The following is a 21,739-nucleotide window of genomic DNA, read 5'->3' as shown; positions in this document are numbered from 1 at the left end:
GACTCTGGCTCCGCCCACGCAGGTCACAACGCTGTGCTTCTTCTCACTACCTTAGCCACAATTCGGGCCAGAGCGGCAAAATTGTTCCGATGCATACTGAATAAGTGCGAGTATGGGGGGGAATTCTTCAGGCCTGGCCACAGTACTATGGTGACACTTTTTGTGGGGCTCCCAAGACAGATGGGGAAAGCTTCATTAAATTCACTCCTTGCTATTAAAGGAAACGTGAAGTAGAGGGTTTAGATACCACAAAACTTCATCATGGCCTTTCTGTCCTCCTATCTTCTAGCTCTTGGAGACACTTCCGGTGACCTGGCCAATACATACAGTCGGCCGGGCGTCCCCTTGCTTTATTGCTCAGAGACCCTTAGCAAGATGTTTCCGCCACCATAGGCAGGGGTGCTTGCGTAAACTTTTCCTTCTCTTAAGCGGGGAAAGCTCTCTCTCACTTCCGCTCTCTGGCCTGCTGGCCCCGCCTCCCTGCCCCCCGCTGGGTCCTAGCGCCTTCCCCTTTCTGGTAGTGTTCTGGGCTCTGTTGGTGCGTGAAGCCGACGCAGATGCCACGGAGCCAGTCCAAGTCGGATCAGGTAGGAGACGCCTGCGGGAAGTCGCCAAGACCCCGGGCAGCCCTAGCACGGATGCGGTCAAAGCTGGCCTCAGTTTTCCTGTGGGCACCGGAGGACTGGGTTGGCCCGACGCGAGCAGCGCGGGCGGGGCGGGCGGCAAGCGGCCCCAGGCGGGCTCCGGGCCCAGCAGGTCCTAGAACCCGCCGGCTGTCCCCGCGGGCCGGCTACTACGGACTCCTGGGCTCGGCCTACGCGGCTGCCGGCCTTGTGCGGTGTGGGCCCGGGGGTCCTAGAGCCCGCCATGTTGAGGGCTTTTGTCTTAGCTGCGCGGCCCGCCAAGTAAGGTCCCTAGCGCCTGTGGCCCCCCTCCCAGGCGGAGGCCCTGACCGCCCCTCCCGCGGTCCTAAAGAACGCCATTTGCGGGGCTTTGTCCCGCTTTTGGCCCTCCTTCCATTCATTTGTTCATTCCTTCATTCTTCGTTTACTTTTTCTTATCACGTTCTCCAAGGCCACGTTTTCCTAGGGTTCATTCCGAAACGAGTCAGCCCGGGGCCCTGCCCTGCGGGGACTGCCTGTCTGGTGAAGGTACCAACACAGATGGTTATAGGAATTGAGGAGCACAAGGTTTCTGCATCTCTTGGCCACTCCTCAGGTCGTCTAATAGGCTTTAATGCCCTTCAACTCCCTTATACCTCAGCTGTCGCATTTTAGCAATGCCGAGATAGGCCGAGAGCGCTGTGGATCCTTTACTTCTACTGTCCACTAGGTATTATTGGGAGCATTGGAGAGGGAGTATTTGAGTGATGCAAATGAGTTTTCCCTTGGGAGAAGGGGAGCATGGGCTTCTTGGCAGAGGGAATTGCATATAGAAGGGCGAAGTTTGAGAACAATTGTGGCCGGAGCTTTGGTCGCTGACCCTAGCGGGTCACTGCCACTGAAACTGAGGCTGGAAAAGTATATTGGGATCAGATTGTGAAGGTTTTAGGCCTAGCTATGATTAATGCTCACCTCTCCACAGTTGCATCAACTCACCAGATTTCTCCTGGCCTGAGAGGTTTATGTGATGACTATTTTCTTAAAGATGGGGAGACTTAAATGCCTCCTTTTTCACCTCATCCCTGCTTCCAGACTAAGCTTTTGGGGGAATTCAATCTCTGCATATCTTGTGATTACAGGTAACAGACTTGAGAGGTGGGGACATGAGATTAAGAGATAATTCTGTAGCCTGGGCCCACTGTGCTGGTCCCCACATGCTTGCTTTTAATTCTTTAAAATTTTATTTACTTATTTAGGGTACTGGGGATTGAACGCAGGGGCGTTGGACCACTGAGCCACATCCCCAGCCCTATTTTGTATTTCATTTAGAGACAGGGTCTCACTGAGTTATTCAGGGACTTGCTAAGTTGCCAAGGCTGACTTTGAACCGTTGGTCCCCCTTCCTCAGCGTTCTGAGCTGCTGGGATTACAGTCCTGTGCCGCTGGGCTGGGCCCACACTCTTGCTTTTAAAAAAAAAGTTTACATGTGGCCCTGCCTAGCTTAAGTCAATAGGACTGTTATATTCTCAGCAATAGCCCATTACCTGCAGAAGAACTAATAGGCCCAGAAAGGACAAAAAGAAGAATACAAGTTACCCTGAAGTCCCTGAAGGGACATTTTGACCTTTATACCAACCAAAGATTCTGGGTCAGAAAGAGACAGAATTTCATAGGTTCTGACTCCTTCCTAGTCATTGGAACCTTCCTTATCACATCATAAGGGAGCAAGACTTCCTAGGGTGGACAACTGCATCTTCCCAATTTCAGAGTGGGGGTGGTGTCCAAATTCAGCGAGTTTCAACCCCCTTAAAAATCCCGGACTTTGTGAAAAATATGCTTTTTTGTCCAGAGTCAGTTCAGGTCACTCCACGGCCACACTGTACTCATCTCTCTTATTTCATTTTCCCAGATAAACTACTTGTCGATCTGTATAACCCACCCAAAACCTTTGTGTGAGTTTGTAAAGAACCAGCTGTCTTTAGGACCCAACACCTGCCTTGAGGCCCTGCAAGCCACTTTTGGCTGCAGCTCTGAGGGCGGCAGACATGCTACAATGTTTGGTGTCTCCACCAATTACTTTACTGATTAACTCCTATTATTTTTTCTGGTTACTTTTTCAGATCTGCCTTTTCTAAACTCTTACTCAACAACTTGGCCTGAGATAATTAAAAATTTCTGGTCAGGGCACACTGTGATGAAATTGGAAGGTCTTGATTGGAATCCATTTACCCACAGCCCTTTATGGGGTAAGAGCCTGAGGCTTACATTTTTGGTCTTTTTGGTGGACAGACATTGTCTTATGGCAGTTGAAGGCTTCCGTCCAGGTTACTCTGACATGCCTGAAGGCTGGCAATTATAAGTCCCTGAACACCCATGCCCTTTAGGGTAAAAACACCACTTTGTCTTCCTTTTGCCCTCTCATCTTTACCTCTGGACCAGCAGAACATCATGGGACCTCACTCAGGGTTCAAATCAATGGGAACTCTAATGCACATTAAAGGTAAAAAGCATTTTTAATCTCTTTGGTTTAAAGTACTTCAATCTAAAACTCCTCTTCTTATACTGCATTACAGGATTACCTATAGGTTTCTTTGCTGCTTGATATCTGCCCATCTTAGGCTTGCTATCCTATTTGGGCCACTGGGACTTAAATGTTTGTTCTTTCTTTTCTTTTATTTAATATATTTTTTTTTAGTTGTACATGGATACAATACCTTTTTTTTATTTTTATGTGGTACTGAGGATTGAATCTTCCACATGTAAGGCGAGCATTCTACCACTGAGCTACAACCCCAGCCCAGTTGTTCTTTCTTTTTTTGTATTCTGGGATTATGTTCTTAATAAATTTCTCTCTAAATACCAGAGTGGGAGGGGGAAAGGTAGAGAGACTGAACAGACCAGCTAAAAAAAAAAAAAACTCTGGGTCTTTTCAGGGATGCTCAAGAAGACCCTTTAGGTATTGCCTTAGGGACAATATAAACATTGCCCAAAGTGCAGGTAGGTCAGCTCCAAAATTTCAAAGCACCAAGCAAGCCAACATCAGGCCCAGGAACTGGGAACGTCAGGGGACTCTCACTTTTCATAGATGCTCTTTTCTATCCAGATATAAAACATTGACAAAAGGGAAAATCCATGTTTCTTTTTCTTGAAAGCCTTTTTCTATGGTCTACCCTCTCCCCTGATCTCATAGGCTCTCATACTTTCTAAATGTCTTGATTGACTCTGATCTAATTCAAAAGTGCACTCTTGTCTAATATAAGTATTCTCTGTGTTTTTGTTTGTTTTTGATACTGATGACTGAACCCAGGGATGGTTTAACACTAACCTACATCCCCAGACATTTTTGTTTTCATCCATTTATTTATTTATTTATAATTGTAAGTGGATATAATATCTTTATTTTTTTATCTTTATGTGGTGCTGAGGATTGAACCCAGTGCCTCAGCCATGCTAGGTGAGCGCTCTATCACTGAGCCATAACACCAGCTCCCTTATTTATTTATTTATTTAGGGATAGGGTCTGGCCAAGTTGCTGGCTTTGAGTTTGGATCCTCCTGTATTGCCCCCCTGATCTGTTTTTTTTTTTTTGGGAGGGGGGTGGATACTGGGAATTGAACTCAAGGACACTGAACCACTGAGCCACATCCCCAGTTCTATTTTATATTTTATTTAGAGACAGGGTCTCAGTTGCTTACCGCCTCAATGTTGCTGAGGCTGGCTTTGAACTTGGAATCTTCCCGTCTCAGCTTCCCGAGCTCCTGGGATTACAGGCTTATGCCACCATTTCAGGCCTATGTATTCTTTTTTTTTTTTTTTTTTTAGAGAGAGAGAGAGAGAGAATTTTTTTTTGTTGTTTATTTTTTTAGTTCTCGGCGGACACAACATCTTTGTTGGTATGTGGTGCTGAGGATCGAACCCGGGCGCATGCATGCCAGGCGAGCGCGCTACCGCTTGAGCCACATCCCCAGCCCCTATGTATTCTTTTATTAGAGTAATTATAGCCATTTCATTTTGGGGAGGAAAAAACTCTGCTTTTTAGAGCTCCTGGTTTTTCTGGCAAATTGACCCTTGGTTCTATATGCCTATATTAATATAGTTTTGTTCTGATTTGTTTTGTCTAACTGGAGTTTTTGGGTTTTTTGCCCTGTGTCTATCAAATTTTCCCCCTGCTATCTTTATTCTAAGGCCAGTTATTCAAGGGTTAACTCTCAAATTACCAGAAACTGAGAGAAAAGAGATATTCCCCGAAAGAGGGCCCTATGGAGAGAAATTAACAGTGGTGATGATCAGAATGAATCTGCCCCCTGGAGGAGAAGTGGCCACCTGAACCTTTGATTTCAGTGTCCACAGTGGCTGACAGACTGTGCTCCAAACACCCCCAGATGTGCAGGCCTTCCCTGTGTCTGAGTCATATTGTAAAATCTATAGCAGGCTCTGAAGCTTTCTTTTGTCCCCACCTGTGGGGATCTAATACCTAGTAAAAAGCTATAAAATCTGTTTCCTATATGTTTTTTGAGAGAGAGAGAATTTTAATATTTATTTTTCAGTTTTTGGCGGACACAACATCTTTGTCTGTGGTGCTGAGGATCGAACCCGGGCCGCATGCATGCCAGGCGAGCGCGCTACCGCTTGAGCCCCAGCCCCAGCCCCTTTCTGTATGTTTTTATGCACAAATTGTATATTGTTTGTTGTGTCTATATATTGTTTACTTGGTACCACAACTGGCTCATGAATAAGTGAGTACTCAAAAGTTAGGAAAATGAATCCAGATATCTTCTAGTTCATATGACTTAAATCTTTTTTTAAAAAAAAAAGTTATTTTAAATTGATTAAAGAGATAAAAATAAAAATCATTAAAATTACTAATTCATGCGTTTTTCTAGGTGGCCAACTAAGTCTCTATAAAATATGAAATGTGTAATGTCCATTGCTTTAGGATTTTTCTTTGACAGGAAAAGTACCTAAAATGTTAAATTAAATTTTTTTAGATTTTTTTTTTTTTACAGGAAAATGGCCTAAAATGGTAACTATGCTTGCCTGATATCTTGATTTTCATGGTTAAATTAGGTTTAGGAGCTGGGGTTGTCTCTCAGAGGTAGAACTGAGACATTTAGAGCACGTACCAGGCCCTGGGTTCAATCCTCAGCACCACATAAAAATAAATAAATAAAATAAAGGTATCGTGTCCAACTACAACTAAAAAATATATTTTTTTAAAATTAGGTTTAATGTAAATGGGATAAAGAATTATAAATGTATTGTTAGAGGAGGCATCTGATTAATTTGCAAGTAAAATAACTAAAACATCAATCACTAAACATAAATTCTCATGTGTGATTTTCTTTTCGGTTGAGTTCTTTCTTTTTTTTTTTTTTTTTTGGTACCAGGGGTTGAAATCAGGGGCACTCAACCACTGAGCCACATCCCCAGCCCTATTTTGTATTTTATTTAGAGACAGGGTATCACTGAGTTGCTTATCACTAAGTTGCTTAATGCCTCGCTTTTGCTGAGGCTGGCTTTGAACCTGTGATCCTCCTGCCTCAGATTCCTGAACCACTGGTATTATAGGCGTGTGCTACCAAGCCCAACAATTCTAATATTCTTGGATTTTGTAAAAAAAAAATTTAAAAAATTTATTTTTGGATCTATTAACTGCGGTTTTTTAAATATATATATTTTTTAGTTGCAGATGGACACAATACCTTTATTTTATTTATTTATTTTTATGTGGTGTTGAGAATTGAACCCAGTGCCTCACATGTGCAAGGCAAGCGCTCTACCACTGAGCCCCAGCTCCAGCCCTATTAATTATGTTTTTTTAAGTTGTTGGTATATTAAAAATATATTTATACAAAAATTATAGGTACAAACTGGGCATAGTGGTGAACACCTGTAATCCCAGTTACTTGGGAGGCTAAGGCAGGAGGATTGAAAGTTTGAGGCCAACCTGGGCAATTTAGAAAGACCCTGACTCAAAATAAGAAGGGCTAGGGATGTAGCTCAGTGGTAGAGCACCCCTAGGGTTCCATCTTGAGATAACACACATACACAAATTATAAGGATATTTTTTGGTAAGAAAAAAATAAAGGGAGATATTTCTGGGTGAAAAAGCATTTTGTATAATAAAGTAATATTTTTTTACCTAAAGTTCAAGATGGGGGAAAAAAAGAAGAAGAAGAAAACAGGACAAAAGTAAGGAGGTAAACAAGTTGTAAAATATCGTTTCAAAAAGTTTGTAGAAGTTAAATCTTAGAAAAATTCTGTGTGTTATTAAGTAGGCTACAATTAACATATCTAAAATAATTTAAGGGGTTTTCTGTGGTCAAAATTTAGTGTACTAATATAAAACCAAAATGTTTCTATATCTTAAAAATCATGGTGGAGTTTGTGGCTCAGTGGTAGAGCGCTTGTCTAGTATGTGTGAGGCACTGGGTTCAATTTTTTTTTTTTTTTTTTTTTAAAGAGGAGAGAGGGGAGAGAGAAAGAGAGAATTTTTAATATTTATTTTTTAGTTCTCGGCGGACACAACATCTTTGTTGGTATGTGGTGCTGAGGATCGAACCCGGGCCGCACGCATGCCAGGCGAGCGCGCTGCCGCTTGAGCCACATCCCCAGCCCTGGGTTCAATTCTTACCCCAACATAAAAATAAATCAATAAAATAAAGTTCCATCGACATCTAAAAAATATTTTAAAAAATAAAAAAAATCATAGGGATTTCTTAAAACATTGATCTGCTCTTAGTTATCAAGATAATTCATTGTGTCTATTAGGTTTCATTTCATAGAAAAAAACCTAGTCATAAAAGAATTAGAGTTTGCTTAAGTAATTCTTTTTTAAAAAAATATTTAATTTCTTTTAGTTACAGGTGGACACAGTGTCTTTATTTTACTTTATGTGATGCTGAGGATTGAACCCAGTGCCTCAGGCATTCTAGGCGTGGCTCTACCTCTGAGGCACAACCCCAGCCCTAAGTCTTTTAAATGATTGCTTCATAACTCTGGTTAAAATTCTCATGTTATGACTAGAAAAGCACAATTTTGAGACTGTTTTCTTTAGAAGTCAAGTTAATGTGTATACTTAGGAGCTTGTAGAGGACACAAAAGGAAGAAGTAAACTAATAAAAATTATTAAGAAAACAAAAAAAATAAAATAAAATTCTCATGTTATTACAAATACATTTGATACCCTAAGTATATGTGACTAGAGCTATGTGTACATCTGAGGATTAGATGTGTATATCTGAGCTTTGTCTAAGTGTTATGTAAGAGTTTATGAAATTAAAGCTATATAAATGTAACCTATATTAGAAGAACCAAGGGGCTGGGGATGTGGCTCAGTGGTAGTGCGCTCGCCTGGCATGCGTGCGGCCCGGGTTCGATCCTCAGCACCACATACAAACAAAGATGTTGTGTCCGCGGAGAACTAAAAAATAAATATTAAAAATAAAATTCTCTCTCTCTCTCTCTTTAAAAAAAAAAATAGAAGAACCAATAAGTGTTCTCTTCTGTACAGTATACCTTGTATCTGGAACTTAAACATGTAGAAGGGTAAATAAAACTTGGCATTTCTGCCCTTTGTATTTGGTCTGCATATGTTTGCTTTGATTGGAAAATCACTTTATTTATTGTACATAAGAGAGATACTTGTGGGCTGGGATTGTGGCTCAGTGGTAGAGTGCTTGCCTGAGGCACTGGGTTCAGTCCCCAGCACGACATAAAAATAAATAAAGGTACATCTACAACTAAAAATATTTTTTTAAAAAAGAGAGATATAGGGCTGGGGATGTGGCTCAAGCGGTAGCGCGCTCGCCTGGCATGTGTGCGGCCCGGGTTCGATCCTCAGCACCACATACAAACAAAGATGTTATGTCCGCCAAAAACTAAAGGAAATAAATATTAAAAGATTCTCTCTCTCTTAAAAAAAAAAAAAAAGAGAGAGAGAGATACTTGTACATCAGGTAATAAGTCTTTGTGTCCATTAGCATTGTTTCCTAAACTTAAAGAAGTCTAGAACTATCCTTTGATTTTTTTTTTTTCAGTGCTACATATGCTTATTATTATTACAGCTATCCTACAACGTGGATTCTATATTTTATTTAAAAGTTAAAACTAAGTTAAGGGCTGGGGTTGTAGCTCAGTGGTGGAGCGCTTGCCTAGAATGGATGAGGCACTGGGTTTGATCCTCAGGACCACATAAAAATAAATAAATAAACAGGCAAACAAATGAATAATAAAGGTTAAATTATTTTTAGAAAAACTTAGTTACCATAAAGATCTCTGTAATTATGAAGCTGATTATTACTAGCATCTTTGTATATTAAGTGTATTTACATTCTCTGAGTGTTTAAGTCTTTTAAAATGTAAAGCTTAAGAAAACATTTTAACAAGCTGATGTTCTTCAAACTAAAACTGTTTATAGCAATAGTCTTTTTTTCAGGCTTATATAAAAATAGCAGATTTCTTTGGGCTCTATTTATATCATCTAATGTTTCATAACTACATAAAAGTAACTTATTACCCATAAGTTATACAAAAAAAAAATGTTACTCTTTACACTAAGGTTCTGTCTCTTGCCCTACTCCATATTGGAATGGTCCTGGTAGGCTAAAATTAAACTTGTTTAAGCTCTGTTCAAAAGGATTTTTAACCAAAAATAAATCTCGCAATGGATTTTTATATGTGACTGAGTTGACAAGTCATCTATGGGGGTTTTTGTTTTGTTTTGTTTTTGGTAGTGGGGATTGAACTCAGGGGCACTCAACCACTGAGCCACATCCCCAGCCCTATTTTGTATTTTATTTAGGGATAGAATCTCACTGACTTGCTTAGTGCCTTGCTGTTGCTGAGGCTGGCTTTGAATTCAAGATTTTCCTGTCTTAACCTCCTGTGCCACTGGGATTATAGTCGTGGGCCACTTCGCTTGGCTATTTATGGGTCGGTTTATTTGTTTGTTTATTTAAAAAGTTGTTTTTTCAGTTGTAGTTGGACACAATACCTTTATTTTATTTATTTATTTTTATGTAGTGTTGAGGATCGAACCCAGGGCCTCGAACGTACTAGGCGAACACTCTACCACTGAGCCACACTACCCCAGCCTCATGTTTATGGGTTTTTAAAAAAATTTTTTTAGTTGATGAACCTTTATTTAATTAATATATTTATATGTGGTGCTGAGAATTGAACCCAGTGCCTCACACATGCTAGGCAAGCACTCTACCACTTAACTACAATCCCAGCCCTATATATGGGTTTTTGATGCTAGAGATTGAACCCAGGGGCTCCTTACCCTGAGCTGCATCCCCAGTTCTCCTTATTTTATGATATCCTCACTAAGTTGCTGAGGCTTGCCTCAACCTTGCAGTCCTCCTGCCTCAGTCTCTCAAGTGACTGGTATTATAGGCATGCACCATCCTGGCATCTCTGGGTTTTTGTGGAGGCTAAATAGTTATAAAAGATATATTAAAGTTATTATAAAAATTGTGTTTCTTGGTTCAAAACTGTTATACAAACTAAATGGTTTTTTTTGGTCTTGTTAATTTTATTTTTTCCTTGTAAAACTTTATCATTGTTGCTATTAATGTTTTGCAGAAGTACTACTTCTTTTTTTAAAAAAATTTTTTAGTTGTAAATGGACATAATATTTTTTAAAGTATTTTTATGTGGTGCTGAGGATCACACCCAGTGCCTCACATGTGTGAGTCAAGCGTACACACTGAGCTACAGCCCCTAGAAATACTACTTCTAATAGAACAACCTGAGTTAATTTGAGATAATAAGCCATCACCTATAGGACAGATAGGAGATAATACTAACTCCTAGTACTAATGCTGACCTCAATTAAATGGGAGGGTAATTGTAAAATTATGGACATTAAAATTAAACCCATTATGCCCACTTTAAGACAGGTGAAACTGGCCTTCTGGGTGTTTAAAACCAAGACTTAAAAGATCAAAGCCAAGGAAGTAAAAAGGCTAAGAAAAAAAAAATAGCCTATATTTTAGCCTTTGCCCTCTAAAGTGAAACAGAACCCAGGGAACAATAGGACCCCTGTGAGGGCCCTACAACTCCAGGTGAGTTGGGGGATTGATTTGGGGGATTGTGAGAATCCTAAACAGAAAGCCAACTAATGTATGCTCTGCAAAGAGTGTCTCTGGGGAGGAAAATATCCTTAATACTACCAAGGGAAGTCACCTCTGGTCAGCAAGATCCTGACCCATCCTGGCAGATGGCTCACTGACAGACAAAAAAAGTGGAGGGGTCAAGAGGCTTCTCAAAAGTAACTTCTGAGAAGTCTCAGCTTATCTGAAAGGTTGGGGGGAAATTAATTTTTGACCAACATAAGAGTCACATATTGGGGCTGGGGATGTGGCTCAAGTGGTAGCGCGCTTGCCTGGCATGCGTGCGGCCTGGGTTCGATCCTCCAGCACCACATACCAACAAAGATGTTGTGTCCGCCAATAACTAATAAATAAATAAATATTAAAAAAAAAAAGCCAGCCTCAGCAATGGCGAGGCGCTAAGCAACTCAGTGAGACCCTGTCTCTAAATAAAATACAAAATAGGGCTGGGATGTGGCTCAGTGGTTGAGTGCCCCTGGGTTCCCCAGTACAATCCCCAGTACAAAAAAAAAAAAAAAGAGTCACTTATTTAGTCATAAACACTCATTAGGAAAGTATAACCAAAGCACAGTCAGATATGGATGTTTTAAAGAAGATGATAATGATTCTTTAGTTTTAAAATTTTTTAGTTATACATGGACACAATATCTTTATTTTGTTTATTCATTTTTATTTTGTGCTGGGGATTAAACCCAGTGCCTCATATGTGTGAGGCAAGCGCTCTGCCACTCAGCCACAACCCCAGCCCAACAATGATTCTTTTAATGAAATTTGTGATGTATGCTTGTGTCAGCCCTATCAGAAGTAAGCATAGGCTAGGAGGTCATAAAAGAAGGGTTCTTGTGTAGGAATGCCTGACAGTATCACAAAAGACTGCCAGAATCACAAGTTTGTCCTAAGTCAATTTGAACTTATTCTCACAAACTTGACAATCTTCCTAACCTCCTACAAAGATGGACTCATTGATATATCTTGACAACTCTGCTAATAACTACAGAAACTTTTTTTTTGGTGGTGGTGCTGGGATTAAACCCATGGCCTGGAGCATGCTATCATGCTAGGCAAGTACTCTACCACTGAGCTACACCTTCAGCCCCTAACTCCACAAACATTAAATGACATCCACTCATAAATTAATGCCATGTCAGACCCTACCTTAAGCTTTTATGAGCTACTGTCTTTGTAGTTTTCAGGGACTGACTGATTTAAAAAATTTATTTTTATGCTACTTATTGCAGAAAAATAATGCTTTTCTGTCTTTATTTATCATTGTATAAGCATGATCCCTCCCTTACGTATGTCTTGTCTGGTTGCCTACCAGCTGCTAGTATAAAATCTCAGGACCATCCTGATGCTAAATACCCTTAACTGCCCATGCCCCACCTGACAGTGAACAAGAACTTAAGGTCACATCTCTGAACATTGCCTCCTCTCAGCAAAAAGCAGCCAAAATGAGTTGGTGACCAGTTAACCTAAAAGAATTAAGGGACCTAAGTCCTTGAGGGGAAAAATGTTAGGTAACAGACAGTGGTGAGAATACAAGGTTAAGGGATAATTCTATAGACTGAGCCTACTGTGATTTCTTTTTAAAAGCATCTTATCTGCCCTCCTGTCCTGGCTTAAGTCAATAGGATTCTCAGCAAACTACCTGTTATCTGCAGAAGAAATTCAGGTCCAGAAAGTCTCCTCCCTGCAGATAAGAAGAATACAACTTACCCTGAAGGGGGGACATTTATGATTTTTATATCAACCAAAGATTTCAGGACTCAAAAAGACAAGGATTTCACAGATTTTGGCTCCTTCCTCAGCCCTGGAACCTTCCATATCACATCAGAAGGGAGCAAGACTTCCTATGTCCAACATCTGCATCTTCCTGATTTCGGATTGTGAAGGGTTTCCAAATTCAGTAGTTTGAAATCCTTTAAAACTCCCTGGCTCTGTGAACAGTATACCACCCTCTCAGGAGGTATATGCTTATATCGTTATGCTTATCTCTGTTATTTCATTTTCCCAAATAAACTTCTGCTTGTTACTCAGACCAGCTTGAAATCCTTCCTATGGGTTCACAAAAAACTGGCAGTCTTTAGGATCCAGTACCTGCTTCATGGCTCCACAGCTGCTTTTCAGAGCAGCAGCTCATGGAGTGATCTGGTCCCACACTACAACAGTGACACCAAAGACCTTTATTCCCTTGTAGGCTAGTAGTGAAGCAAAGGCAGAGCTCTGTCACAACAGTGAACCTACTTTGGAATACTGGGGTGATAGTTGGACCTGGTGAACTTGGAAAGGAGGAAAATATCAGTTAATAAATACAGCTATTGAGTGGTTTGCAAACTCCTACTATGGAGAAGGCAGAGGCTACAGACCTGGGTTTGAATTCCATCTGAAGTGGATTCACTGTGTTTCCTTTGGGTCACCAAATAGTTCTGGGCGTAGAGGAAGTAAATTTATCACATTGCCTGGCTTTTCGTCTGCCTGGACTTCCATACCAGAGGCAGAGAATTAACAATCAAATCACAAAAAATGTAATGCTAACAAAGAGTGTATGGTAGCAAAGCAATAGTTAGGAGACAAGCAAAATTTGGTAGTCTGGCCACCTGACTTTGAATATTGACTGTGTCTATGACTTTGCTTCTCTGTGGTGTCACTTCTGGTAAAAACAGTAGTCTTACTGGACCAGGACCCCAGGCTTATGACCTCAATTTAACTTTAAATACTTTGAGAAAAACCCTGCCTCCAAACACAGTCACAGTGAGTGTTAGGGCTTCAATAAATCAATTTTGAGAGAACACATTCAATTCATAACAAACTTCTAAGCACTTGTGAAATTAGTGTGAGCAGTATGCAAAAAATACTTGGAATAACATCTGGCCCATAGTAAGCTTGCAGAGTGCAGTGGCTCGTACCTATAATCCCAGTGACTTGGGAGGCTCAAGCAGGACTGAAAGTTCAAGACCAGCCTTAGCAACTTAGTGAGATCCTGTCTCAAAAAAGGGCATGGGATGTAGCTCAGTTAACAAAGTACCCAGGGTTCAATCCCCAGTCCCAGTAAATAAATTAGCTTGCAAGTAGTGTTCAGGTGACACCATAAAAAATTAAAGAGGGGATGGGCACTGATTAGCAGGAGAGGAGTGTACAGAGCATTAAGAAAGTGGTCATAGCCAGGCTTGGTGGCATACGCCTGTAATCCCAGCAACTCAGGAGACCAAGGCAAGGGGATTGCAAGTGCAAAGCCAGCCTCAGCAATTTAGCAAGGCCTTTAGCAACTGAGTGAGACTGTCTCAAAATAAAATAGGGCTAGAGATGTGGCTCAGTGATTATAGCAACCCTGGGTTCAATCCCTGGTACTGGGAAAAAAAAAAAAAAGGTGTCAAGCTAAGCTTACTTAAGGAAGCAATAGGGAATCAAGACCTAAAGGAAATCCAAGAGAGCTACACAACAATCCTGGGGAAATAGTGGTTCTTATGAGGGAGCAGTTAATGCAAATGTCCTGAGGTAGGAAGGAATTGAACTCTGAGATGAAGAAATGAGGCAGGGGTTAGATGAATCAGGGCTTATTGATTTTGGGAAAATATTGGTCTTCATTCTGGGATCAATGTCATTATTTGACTATAAAAATCTTGAGGGAATAAAAACTGGTAGTAAAAGAGCCCAGCCCAGGAGTTTGAAAACTTGAGTTTGAATCTGGGCTCCTTGACTAGATATGAATCCTTGTGAACATTTCCTCGCCATGGGTAATGAGTTCCCATGATTGTTTTCAGAGGTATAGTAAAAATGCTTCTCTCCTAGGGGTGTGTGAAGACTTAAGGATGTGTGCCACATATTCCTATGTCCTACCCCAAGCTCCCTAGGTGGTTATTCTGATGCAGGTGTGTTAGCGTTCTGTTGCTGTTATCAATATACCTGACCAAAACAACTTAGAGGAAAAGTTTATTTGGGCTCATGGCTTCAGAGGTTCAGTCCTTGATCAGTTGGTTTCATCATTCAGGGCCCTAGGTGAGGCAGAACATCATGGCAGAGGTTAGCTGCTCAGATCGTTACATCCAGGAAGGAGAGGAAAGCAGGGAAGGGGCTTCAAGGAAGAGGACCCCTTCCATGGCACACACCCCAGTGACCCACCTCCTCAGGAGCCTTGTCCTCCTGACCTATGATTACCATCAGTCAGTTCATCCAATCTAGGATGGATTGGTTAGGTTACAGCTGTCATAATCTGATCATTGCACCTCGGAATACTCTGCATTAATTAGCCCAAGAGCTTTGGGAGAACACCTCATATCCAAACCATAACATAGGGGTCTTTTAAACTTCACTTGGAGAAACATCACTCTAGGGAGTGATAGGAGGAAGAGTCCTCAGTAAACAGGGAAGTAAGAATATAATTCTGGGTTTTCGATAAGACAAGCCTACCTGGCTCTCCACTCTTCATGGAGCTGAGTACCTATTGGGACCAACCAGGCACTTCCTTACTATTTCCCTTGGGAAGAGCCTTAGGTGGGATTTACCCCACCCCAGCAACTGGTCTTTGTTTCACAGAAAGACTCAGAGCTGTCATGGACCAGAATAGGGGCCAGAGCTCAGAAGCAGTAGGCTGAGTACTCTGACAAAACAGGTGCTGGCTCTGGTCTCAAGGCAATTCTGTGGGGATGAGAGAAGACATAGGTACAATCTGAGCTCAGGTTGTACCTATGAGCTCAGGGTTCTGGTCCCTGTGGGGCTGGCCCAGGCAATAGAAAGTCTGGGAGGTTCCAGATCACTAGAGCAAGAATCTGACAATTTAAAACAAGTTAAACACCTGGGTTAAAGTCGCTGTTGCCTGAGTTACTAGCTGTGTGACTATGGGCAAGTTACTTCACTCTTGGAACCTCAGTTTATTCATCTATAAAATGGGGACAGTACTCTATCAGGAAGGAATGACAGAGTTAAATGAGGTAACATTCTCAGCAAAGTGTCTAGCTCTGAAAAGACTGAACAATTGAGAGGAGTAATTCTTGTCTCATCCAATCCTCACCAAACCCCATGAGGTAAGTACTATTTTTACCTCCATTTTTCAGATGAGAAAACTGAGGTTCTAAGACATGCAATAAACCACACAAAGTTTGCATCAGCTGGGAAGTGATGGAGGCAAGATTTGAAGCTGGTCATTCTGGCTTCAGAGGCTGTACACTAAGCCACAATGCTGTATTGTTCCTCTGGACCTCGGTTCCTTTATCTGTGAAAAGAATTTTTCTCATGGTGTTGACATGAAGGGTAAGTGGGTTAATGCATGTAAACAGAGCTTAGGATAGTGCCTGGTATTTGGCAAGTGCTTAGTAAATGTGCAAGTGTTGTACTAGTATGTACTCCCCGCCCCCAGTCTGCTATCATTTTTTGAAAGGGGGAAACTTTATCAGCCAGATTCTCCAGAGATGAGGGATAGTGAGTGCATCAGAGATGAGGAGGGATCCCTGGAAACCAGGAGGAATTTGAGCCATCTGGTAAGGCTGGAATCCAAATCCTTTAGCTCACCTTTAAGCCTTGGAATTTAATGAGAAAAGTGAAATAACCAAGCTGAGGGTTAAATGGAGTTGTGTGATGTTGGGGCCAAAGGGAAGGTGCAGAACGAACCTGGGGAAGCAGGCCTCAAGTGAAGGATTGGTGTGATTTGGAACAACCAGGAAAAGTCTGGGAACTGGCATGGTACAGAAGCCATGGGAATTTCTTTAGTAGGGCACAGGGAGCATCACACAATACCTGAGGGAGAAGACTGGCTGCATGGGTGAGGGGCAGGGCAGTGAGTAGGAATTAGGCAGTGTCTACAAAGAGAAACCTTTCCTAGAATAAGGGTCCCTGAGCCTCTTGATATTTCTCCAACACCCTCTTAGGTCAGCTCCATCCTCCTCCTCAATCCCAGTGTCATAACTTAGAAGCCACCAACCTCTGAGACATACAGCAGAGGAGGAAATGGGTCTAAAAACAAGCCCTGATGTCACTGAGATTTCATAGTAAGTTACCCACAGGGCAGAAGTAGAGCCTTGGCACACCTGGCTCTCCCTTCTGGGTCTACCCCCCCCACACACACCCAGCTGCAGCTGCTGAGCTCTCTTTAAGTGGATCTGTTATAATCCTCTTCCCTTCATCCTCCCAGGAGGATGAGCTGGTGTTAAGACCAATGCAGCTGTTAATCCTATTTCCTTACAACCATGATCCCAGGAGCAGCTGGATAGATGGTATCTGGGCTCTGGACCAGAAATTAAGGACCCCAACGAGACTTTTTGTTCCATAAGGCCTCACTAGATCAGACAGAACTCAGAAAGGTTTCTAACTGCTAGCAGTAGCTCAGGTTGCCTGTAGAGAGAGAGATCCCCATTACCAGGGTTATGAGAACAGGAGCCCAATAGGGATTCCAGAGCAGAGGGTGGACCAGGATTCCTGTCTGGGGTGGAGTCCTTTGCAGCTGTGCAAGGCCAGAATTATCTGAACAGTTGCTTCTCTGCGAGTTAACTAATCAGAGAGGAAAAACAACACACATATGGGGGACCTATCTCTTCCAGGCAGTGCCAACCACCACATTTAGCTCATTGGCTCCTCCCTCTTCTAGGCCCAGTACTGTATTCCTTGGGCCTTTGGAGAACTTTAAACCACGCCCACTCTGGTTACCCTGCAGCCTTCCACAGGACTCTGCATCTTGGCACAGCCCTAGACACTGGGCTGAGGAAGGAAGTTGATGAGACAGACGGAACATAGACATTCTAGTAATGCCACAGGGTTTGGAAAAGCCTAGAGGTTAGGGAGTGAAGTGTAAATGGACCTTTTGTGATCCCAGCTCCTCTTTGAGTCCCTCCGAGATGGATACCTGGTTCATTCATACCCTCAATGAGCAGATCACAGAGGAAACAATAGACTATCAGATTTAGGAATGGTTGACAGGGAGGATATGGGAGCCCCATGGTTTGGGCAGAGTAACCAGGTGGGAAGTGCGGATAAGTTAGGGTTCCCTCTGAAGCTTTGCTGAGGAGAGAGACCTTAAGGAATAAAAGAGGAATGTGGCTTTGGTCTAACCTTCCTTCTCTTGCAGAGAAGCCCTGCCCGCCATGGAGGTGGAGGCTGCAGAACCCCGATCCCCAGCCCCAGGCTACAAGCGCTCTGGCCGACGCTATAAGTGCCTGTCCTGTACCAAGACATTTCCAAATGCTCCCAGGGCAGCACGCCATGCTGCCACACATACACCTGCAGACTGCCCAGAGGAAGTGGCCGAGGTGAAGACAAAGCCAGAGTCAGAACCCAAGGCAGAGGAAGCCAGCGGAGACAAGGTGTCAGGCTCAACGGCTAAGCCTCGGCCCTATGCATGCCCGCTGTGCCCCAAGGCCTACAAGACTGCACCAGAGCTGCGCAGCCACAGTCGAAGCCACACGGGCGAGAAGCCCTTCCCGTGCCCAGAGTGTGGCCGCCGCTTCATGCAGCCCGTGTGCCTGCGGGTGCACCTAGCCTCACATGCTGGTGAGCTGCCCTTCCGATGTGCACACTGCCCCAAGGCTTATGGGGCTCTGTCCAAGCTGAAGATCCACCAGCGCGGTCACACGGGAGAGCGGCCCTATGCTTGCGCCGACTGTGGCAAGAGTTTCGCGGACCCTTCGGTGTTCCGCAAGCACCGGCGCACGCACGCTGGGCTTCGACCTTACGGCTGTGAGCGCTGTGGCAAGGCCTACGCCGAGCTCAAGGACCTCCGCAACCACGAGCGGTGAGCGGTTCGGCCACGGGTGGGAAAACCATTGCCACTGCTGTAACCAGTGGGGCCTGGGGTTGAGTTTCAAAGAACAAAATGAGCCAATGGGAAGGTGGGGCTGGGCACGTGGGAGAAGTTGGTGTCCCTGGTTAGACAGGGGATGGGTTTGGGGGACAGGGCAGAGCACCTGGAGATGGAACCCTGAAGGAAGATGGCATTGTATTGGCCTAGAATGTAGGACCAGCTGGAAAGGGGGCGGGGCTTGACGTTGGGCAGCCCACAGGGTGGGTGGAGCCTGGCTGTGCAAAGGGCCTGGTCCAGGGCTCTTTGGTGTGCATCTGAACATTTCTTTCTAGGGTGGAGCCATGTGTGACTCCTGGGGATTGGGAGGAGGCCCCCAGGGGTCCCTCAGACAAAGGGATTCTGTCACCTTCCTGGGTCTGTCACCTTCATGTCTGGTCTTCATACTCCCACAGGTCCCACACCGGTGAACGACCCTTCCTGTGCTCTGAGTGCGGGAAGAGCTTCTCCCGCTCATCTTCTCTCACCTGCCACCAGCGTATTCATGCAGCACAAAAGCCCTATCGCTGCCCGGCCTGTGGTAAGGGCTTCACGCAGCTCAGCTCCTACCAGAGCCATGAGCGCACTCACTCTGGTGAGAAGCCCTTCCTCTGCCCACGTTGTGGCCGCATGTTCTCTGACCCCTCGAGCTTCCGGCGCCACCAGCGGGCTCACGAGGGTGTGAAGCCTTACCGCTGTGAGAAGTGTGGCAAGGACTTCCGGCAGCCGGCAGACCTGGCCATGCACCGGCGGGTGCACACAGGCGATCGACCCTTCAAGTGCCTGCAATGCGACAAGACATTTGTGGCATCTTGGGACCTCAAGCGGCATGCTTTGGTGCACTCTGGCCAGCGGCCCTTTCGCTGTGAGGAGTGTGGGCGAGCCTTTGCTGAGCGTGCCAGTCTCACCAAGCACAGCCGTGTGCACTCTGGTGAGCGCCCTTTCCACTGTAACGCCTGCGGAAAATCCTTTGTGGTATCATCAAGCCTCAGGAAGCACGAACGGACCCATCGAAGCAGCGAGGCTTCTGGGGCTACTCCCCAACAGGAGCTGGTAGTGGGACTGGCGCTGCCTGTTGGCGTTGCTAATGAAGGCTCTGCCGCCCCAATAGCAGGTACAGGGCTAGGGGACCCTCCAGCAGGACTGCTAGGGCTGCCCCCAGAGTCAGGTGGTGTGATGGCCACACAGTGGCAAGTGGTTGGCATGACTGTGGAGCATGTGGAGTGCCGGGATGCTGGTGCTGGGGAGGCTCCCGGTTCCTTGGGAGGGACGGGAGAGGTGGGAGGTGAGGAAGTTGATGAGAAGCCACCACAGTTTGTATGTAGAGAGTGCAAGGAGACCTTCACCACCCTGACATTACTGCGAAGGCATGAGCGGTCACACCCAGAACTCCGGCCCTTCCCTTGCACCCAATGCGGCAAGAGCTTCTCAGACAGGGCTGGGCTGCGCAAGCACAGTCGCACCCACAGCTCTGTGCGCCCCTATGCCTGCCCCCACTGTCCCAAGGCTTTCTTGAGTGCCAGTGACCTACGCAAGCATGAACGCACCCACCCTGTACCCATGGGAACCCCCACACCTTTGGAACCCCTTGTGGCTTTGCTAGGAATGCCTGAAGAGGGGCCAGCCTGAAACTGGTGGCTCTCTCTACCACATTCCCTGGAGCTCAGCCGGGACAGGGTGCCTCCTGAACCGATTTGCACCCAGCTCACTCCATAGACTCCAGGTCCCTGCCCCTAGGCAACTAGCTCACCTGTTACCTAAGAGAGCTGGGGAGAGTGAGACCAGCAGCATCTGTGACAGGGTTCTCTCTGAGTAACACTCATTAAAGCATTCACTTTGGCACTGGGTTGTCTTCTGTGTTCTGGTTGGGGGTGAGTGGGTTGGGAGTTTGGGCACCAGACAAGATCCAGTGATGAAGCCTGGCCTGACAGATTAGAAACTAAAAGGGCCTTTGGATGCCTCATATCCTAAAGTATGTTTGGGGATGTATTATGACAAAGGATTCCCTGGCCAAGTACATACAGGAAATTTCCTGTACCTTTCTTGGGTATCCTTGGTTATTAAAAATTGTATTAGATTTGTGGGGGAAGGGGGGTATTAGGGATTGAACCCAGGGGTACTCTACCACTGAGATCCCCAAACTTTTTATTTTTTAATTTTATTTTTTTAATTTTTTTGAGACAGGGTTTTGCTAAGTTGCTGAGGCTGGTCTTGAACTTGAGATTCTCCTGCTGCAGCCTCCCAAGATACTAGAATACAGGAATGTGCCCCCATACCCAGATGATTAAGTTTTATGAAAAGGCATTAAATACTGCAATGAGTAAATCTATTTAGCTTTGTTTATCCAATATTTATGACCATGAAACTGAGTAGTTCTCTTATCCTTTTATAGATAATAAACTGAGGCAAATATTATGTTAGAAAGTATACTTGGAGGAAAAAAGGGTTTCCATTCACAACGAAACCCATAAACTACAAAGGAATAAATCTCACAAGAAATGTTCAGAACCTATAAAAGAAAATGATATATCTGGCCTAAAGGACAAAATTTAAGTAAATGGGTACATACTATGTACCTGAATGAAAAAAGTCATTATTAAAAGATGTTAATTCTGGGGGCTGGGGTTGTAGCTTAGTGGTAGAGCGCTTGCCTTGCATACATGAGGCCCTGGGTTTGATCCTCAGCACTACGTAAATAAATAAAAAGTTAAAAAAAAAAAAAAGATGTTAATTCTGGGCTGGGGTTGTGGCTCAGTGGTAGAGTGTTTGCCTAGCATGTGTGAGGCACTGGGTTCGATCCTCAGCGACACATAAAAATAAATAAATAAAGGTATTGTGTTCATCTACAACTAAAAAAATTTTTTTTAAAAAAGTGTTAATTCTCACCAGGTGTGGTGACACACATCTGTCATCCCAGTGGCACTGGAGGTTGAGACAGGAAGAGGTGCTAAGCAACTCAGTGAGACCCTGTCTCTAAATAAAATACAAAATAGGGCTGGAGATGTAGCTCAGTGGTCAAGTGCCCCTGAGTTCAAGCCCATACCAAAAAAAAAAAAAAGTTAATTCTCCGTAATTTAATCCTTGAATTTATTGCCATCCTAAGGACCGTTTTAACAGAATTTGAAAATTCGTAGCTCATATGCAGTGGTGTGTGTGTGTGTGTGTGTTGGAGTTTCAACTCAGGGCTTCAAACATGCTAAGCACATACTTTATCATTGAGCTACATTCCCAGCCCATGATACTGTTTTTTTGATTTT

At 43.9% G+C, this 21,739-nt stretch overlaps 1 protein-coding gene across 5 annotated transcripts; it reads left to right on the top strand.

Moving 5' to 3' along the window:
- Positions 1–28: 28 nt before the first annotated feature.
- On the top strand, positions 29–21,295 carry Znf668 (zinc finger protein 668). 5 transcript variants are annotated; one of them, XM_026400464.2, is made up of 5 exons: positions 29–587; positions 3,045–3,102; positions 15,772–15,967; positions 17,775–18,437; positions 18,899–21,295. In XM_026400464.2, the coding sequence occupies exons 4-5, from the start codon at positions 17,791–17,793 to the stop codon at positions 20,109–20,111; spliced, it is 1,860 nt and encodes a 619-aa protein (XP_026256249.2). In that variant the 5' UTR covers positions 29–587; positions 3,045–3,102; positions 15,772–15,967; positions 17,775–17,790; the 3' UTR covers positions 20,112–21,295. The 5 variants fall into 5 exon arrangements, with proteins under 5 accessions (XP_026256249.2, XP_026256248.2, XP_026256247.2 ...); XM_026400463.2 differs by having other exon boundaries at positions 2,723–3,102; XM_026400465.2 differs by lacking the exon at positions 29–587 and adding an exon at positions 878–905.
- Positions 21,296–21,739: the final 444 nt, after the last annotated feature.

The sequence above is a fragment of the Urocitellus parryii genome, chromosome 9 (genome assembly GCF_045843805.1).
Source record: "Urocitellus parryii isolate mUroPar1 chromosome 9, mUroPar1.hap1, whole genome shotgun sequence".
NCBI lineage: Eukaryota > Metazoa > Chordata > Mammalia > Rodentia > Sciuridae > Urocitellus > Urocitellus parryii.
This window is presented reverse-complemented; position numbering and strand designations above follow the sequence as displayed.